Genomic DNA, 4,305 nt, shown 5'->3' on the forward strand with positions numbered 1-4,305 from the left:
AAATTTACCTGTCATCTAGGTGTAGGATCTGTAGTCCAGATAACTCTGATAGTTCCAGAATGTTTTTGGCACATACAGAAGGTGTTTCAGTTACTATTTTAACAGGTTCCAGCCAAAAGTTTGTGGTGTCCAAGAGGCATGGCAAAATCCTTACTATCCCACACAAGTCTTACAATGGGATGAGGATACTTCAGCTGATCAACATCAACAGTTAACAGCGTACTCATTGTTGATATGTGGTAAGCATTGACTTCTTTCACAAGACTTCTAGTCTTTGCTTTTAAGCAGACAAAGCAAAATTTGTTGTTTCCAATTGAGTATATTTTTTGAATTACTGCAAATTCTGGTTCATCATCGGCAAGGAGAATAAGGTGTCCTTCTTTATAGACTGTTCTGTAAACTTTAAGTCTTGAAATTTCAATTATTTGTGGAGCAGTAGGGAATGATTCTTTTACTGCAGCCACACGGCGATCCACCAAATTTGTAACATCCATTTTATTGGTGTACTCATGACCATCATAGAGAAAATTCTTCTTCCTCATCTGGTTACATTTACGGACTTGATGGTGTAAGGCCAGACTTAACATTGGATTTACATAATTGTGAATAATTTTGAAATGCCTTTTGAAAATAGAATGATGACCTTCAAATCTATAGCAAGCAACTTGTCGTATACCACCATACAGGATAATCTGATCAGGAATATGATGCAAAAAATGTAATTTGGCCTTGTTGACAGTGGGATCAATTAAGATAAGTTCTTCATGAAATTCTTGAATTTTTGCTCTTAATAGTTCCACATCTGTCACATGAAACTTGTAAGCCAAACAAAAATTCATAATTTGAGAAAATTTGATGAAGCAATTCAAATATTTTGCATCACCAGCAAACTGTAAGCTACCATCAGCCGTCTTGACTTGTAAGGCAAACGGTAAGAGCAATGACAGCACTCTCATTTGAGCTGAACTTTGGCGAAGGGTATGCGTAGGGGCCAGATGCTCTTCCTTGATTAGTCCTGGTCTGTCAGCAGGGAATGCATTTGACAGCTGAGCAATAGTGGTATTTACTCGAGCTAGAGAAATCTTCTTTTGGTCGACAATGACATGTTTCAAAATTAAATGGCACATATAAGAAAGAACTCCCTCGTTTGCAGTGTGCATCAAATCTTGAGGCATATTTTTAGTGACATTGAAGTGTTGAATGTCGAAGAGGACACTTCTTTCATTAATCCCAAAAGTAACAGAAGGATCTTGTACTAAAGCTTTCTCTTTACTTTTCAGCTTGTTATAGGCAGTTATTTCTTCCAAATGTTTCTTATGCTGTTAAATATATCACGAAGTTGAAACTTATTTAAGTCAGAGATGTCAATATAATTTTCTTCATTGGATACATAACACTCTCTACAGGGCTTCCCAGCTGTAACAGCCATCTTGAATCCACTAAGAGCAGCTTGGGCAGGATAGTCACCCAGTGAACACTCAAGAAAGCCATGGAACAATCTCTTTTGAGTATTCAGGTTAAAACTAACACCTGTTGATGACAAGACGTTGATGGCTTTAATTAAGTTGTCCATAATAGGAGCATAACCATATTTCTTGAGGTCAGTACTTTTAACAATTGCATACAGTTGAATGGCCTTGATGGTTGATCTGAACTTTGGGTGAATGTTGCCAAGAGTCCAATAGAAGAAAACCATGTTGTTTTTCCCAGATCTAGCAGAGGCTGTATCTGAAGGGTCAATTCCATCATGATAAAGAATAACACACAGTGGAGGGCCCTCGCCCTCTGATTTGCTATCTTTGTACTTCAATACAACGGGATGTTTACGATAAGCAATTCCATTTGTAATAGTTGTGTATGTCCATTGATCGGTTTCTTCAGGATTATCTACACATTTTAACACATCAGGGCAATTCAAGAGCTGTTCCAGCTGTGGCAGAAATGGAACTTGGTAGAAGAAGTCTTTATCTTTAACTACTAGTTTCTGGTTAACTATTTCTTGCTGCTGTTGAAGCACTACTTTAACAGGCTTAACCAGACCTTCATAGGTTTCAAGGTAATCAAGAAATTCATCAGGCTTTGCAAGTTTATCAAACACAGACATTGTTTTCAAGTCCTCTAAAGTTTCCACAGCTTCATTTAGAGTCAACACTTCACTTGCACCGGCCTTTTCTTGAAGTAAATTCTATAATAAAGGTTGAAAATCAATGGGTGTCAAATTTGTACTAAAAAAAAAGAGATTTAGAATGAGAAGTTGTGCATTTTTGAAAGTAAATATTATAACTTACCACGCAAATAGAGAGAACCATTGTTTTTATTTTTTCAACGCCGACAACTACTTTATTAATAGTGTTCTGAGTTGCATTGCTGTCCTTGAGGTCGCAAAGCAATTGGACAACTTCATCCTGAAGTTCGTCTTGCAAGGAAGTGAGACGATCTAATCATAAAAATAACACATGAAATTACACAACATAAGCAATCATACATAGCTCAGGCGTATGAAAAAATTATATACCTTCATAAGAGTTGTTAAATGGATCGGTTTCAGACCGATCACAATCCAAACTGTCACCATGATCCGGTAAGAAAGAAGAGTCTTCGTCAACTGGCACAGCACTCTTAAACACATCTGTTTGTTCACCACTATAACCAGAAGCAGATCCTAAACAAATCAAAACAGCATAATTAGTAACAGGTGGGAACTTTAAAATACCCCCCAAAATCATAGGGTACAATTTTTAAGAAGTAATTTAAGTTGCCAATACTAAGCAAGCAATATTTCCAAGAGAAACTTGGTTCAGGGACATAGTTATGCACTTTGTTTCTGTCAAAAAACAATTTTGATAAACACACAGCAACCTAACCTGAAGTACTAGCTTGTACACCACAAGTTAACTGGTGCTTTTTCAGAGTGTTGAAGTTGCTCCATGCCTTTTTACAAGCAGTACACTGATACTTAATCGATTCTTCTTTCTGATTTTTATGAACGTCGAGGACGTGCCTCTGAAGATCATCGTCACTCGAAAACTTCACACCACATACCGGGCAAGCGAACTCCATTTCGGGAGAGGCTCAGTCCTCTCCCAAAATTATTTTATTAAAAAAAATTACAGGAAAGTGAACCTTGGCAAAGACAACTATGCAAAGATATTCTACAATCCACAAAACACAATAACCCACACGGCAAGCAACTAGTAGTAACGAAACGATCCCAACCAAGACGACAACTGACAACTGAGAACAAAACAACAAAGACGTCTCCATCCATATCCCCATACCAGATGCAGTTTCCTCCGCGCAAAAATTTAAAATTTGAAAAGATGTGCCAGATTTTAAAATAAAACTAGGGACAGGGCAAGTAACGCTAAGTAACTCTAGATCCTCAAAAAATTACATAGAAAATTAAAAATATGTCATTATAAAATCAAAAATATATCAGGCACATAAGTGCTGTCCAGTGCTGTCCAAAGTTGAGTTTCTTTCCTTCGGTTCCTTCCTAATGCACCCTACCCCCTTTTCTATCTTTCCCTGAAATGACATAGGGGGGAAAAACAGTTTAGGTTTCCAAAACAATTCTAAATGTATCTTTAATTATAAGGATTCCCCTATAAACAGTCAGAGGGGACGACAAATATTACCAAATCAAAACTCAATTCCTCTCCGTGCGTTTCACATATTAAGTTGGTACGTTCACTGGCGCGAATCCGTCGATGTGCTGCGGACAAGTAGGCCTAACGGTCAGCTGGAAGACCAGCTGGTAGATCAGCTGGAAATTAAAAGGCACCCAGTAGCCATCTTGTGAAAGAACGGTGTGTTTGGTGTCAAGATGATTTCGGTCGTGATCACGGTGGACGGAAGGAAGAAAGCCCTCAAGTTGCAGAGTGGCACGTTAAAAGACTTACAATATCAATTTGATATCATGTGTAGAAAAGACCCCCACTTAAGTAAGAAGATCAAGTTAAATTTTCCAACTTTCTATTCCTTCAACGAGGCGGTTGACACGGATGTCGAAATTGAAGAGGACGAAGAGATAGTGGACCGACAGAAAATAACTGTACTATTCAACATTCGAGAACATTTCTCCCCAACAAAAGTAAGTGAGGATTTACTTTCTGGAAATTAAGTGTATATGTTCTGCAGAGGTACACCAGAAAAACAAAGGTGCTGTCCTACCTTTAAAAGGCACTAAGCTTTGAGGGCCTGTACAAAGGCACTAAAACTGCCAAAGGCACTGATTTTTAGCACCTTATTTGGGCAGTAGACTAAAAATTTCTTTAGTACTCCTGGAGAGGCACGACATAGAAC

At 38.0% G+C, this 4,305-nt stretch overlaps 2 protein-coding genes across 2 annotated transcripts; both read right to left on the minus strand.

The window, feature by feature from the left end:
• Positions 1 to 98: 98 nt before the first annotated feature.
• LOC127751489 (uncharacterized) lies at positions 99 to 1,175 on the minus strand. The gene has a single exon (XM_052275127.1). It carries the CDS (start codon positions 1,173 to 1,175, stop codon positions 99 to 101), a length of 1,077 nt encoding a protein of 358 aa, XP_052131087.1.
• Positions 1,176 to 1,294: 119 nt separating this feature from the next.
• On the minus strand, positions 1,295 to 3,200 carry LOC127751490 (uncharacterized). The gene is made up of 4 exons (XM_052275128.1): positions 2,865 to 3,200; positions 2,516 to 2,662; positions 2,289 to 2,437; positions 1,295 to 2,185 (listed from the first exon to the last, which is right to left on the minus strand). Exons 1-4 carry the CDS (start codon positions 3,058 to 3,060, stop codon positions 1,295 to 1,297), a joined length of 1,383 nt encoding a protein of 460 aa, XP_052131088.1. The 5' UTR covers positions 3,061 to 3,200.
• Positions 3,201 to 4,305: the final 1,105 nt, after the last annotated feature.

This window comes from Frankliniella occidentalis, unplaced genomic scaffold, assembly GCF_000697945.3.
Source record: "Frankliniella occidentalis isolate FOCC.00 unplaced genomic scaffold, Focc_3.1 Scaffold515, whole genome shotgun sequence".
NCBI classification, from domain to species: Eukaryota; Metazoa; Arthropoda; class Insecta; order Thysanoptera; family Thripidae; genus Frankliniella; species Frankliniella occidentalis.

Excerpts from the sequence above, each read along its gene's own strand:
- LOC127751490 (XM_052275128.1), bottom strand. The coding sequence starts at position 3,060 with ATGGAGTTCGCTTGCCCGGTATGTGGTGTGAAGTTTTCGAGTGACGAT. Across the intron at positions 2,663-2,864 it reads TGTACAAGCTAGTACTTCAG|GATCTGCTTCTGGTTATAGT; the intron begins GTTAGGTTGCTG and ends TGATTTGTTTAG. Across the intron at positions 2,186-2,288 it reads TGGTTCTCTCTATTTGCGTG|AATTTACTTCAAGAAAAGGC; the intron begins GTAAGTTATAAT and ends CCTTTATTATAG.
- LOC127751489 (XM_052275127.1), bottom strand. The coding sequence starts at position 1,175 with ATGCCTCAAGATTTGATGCACACTGCAAACGAGGGAGTTCTTTCTTAT.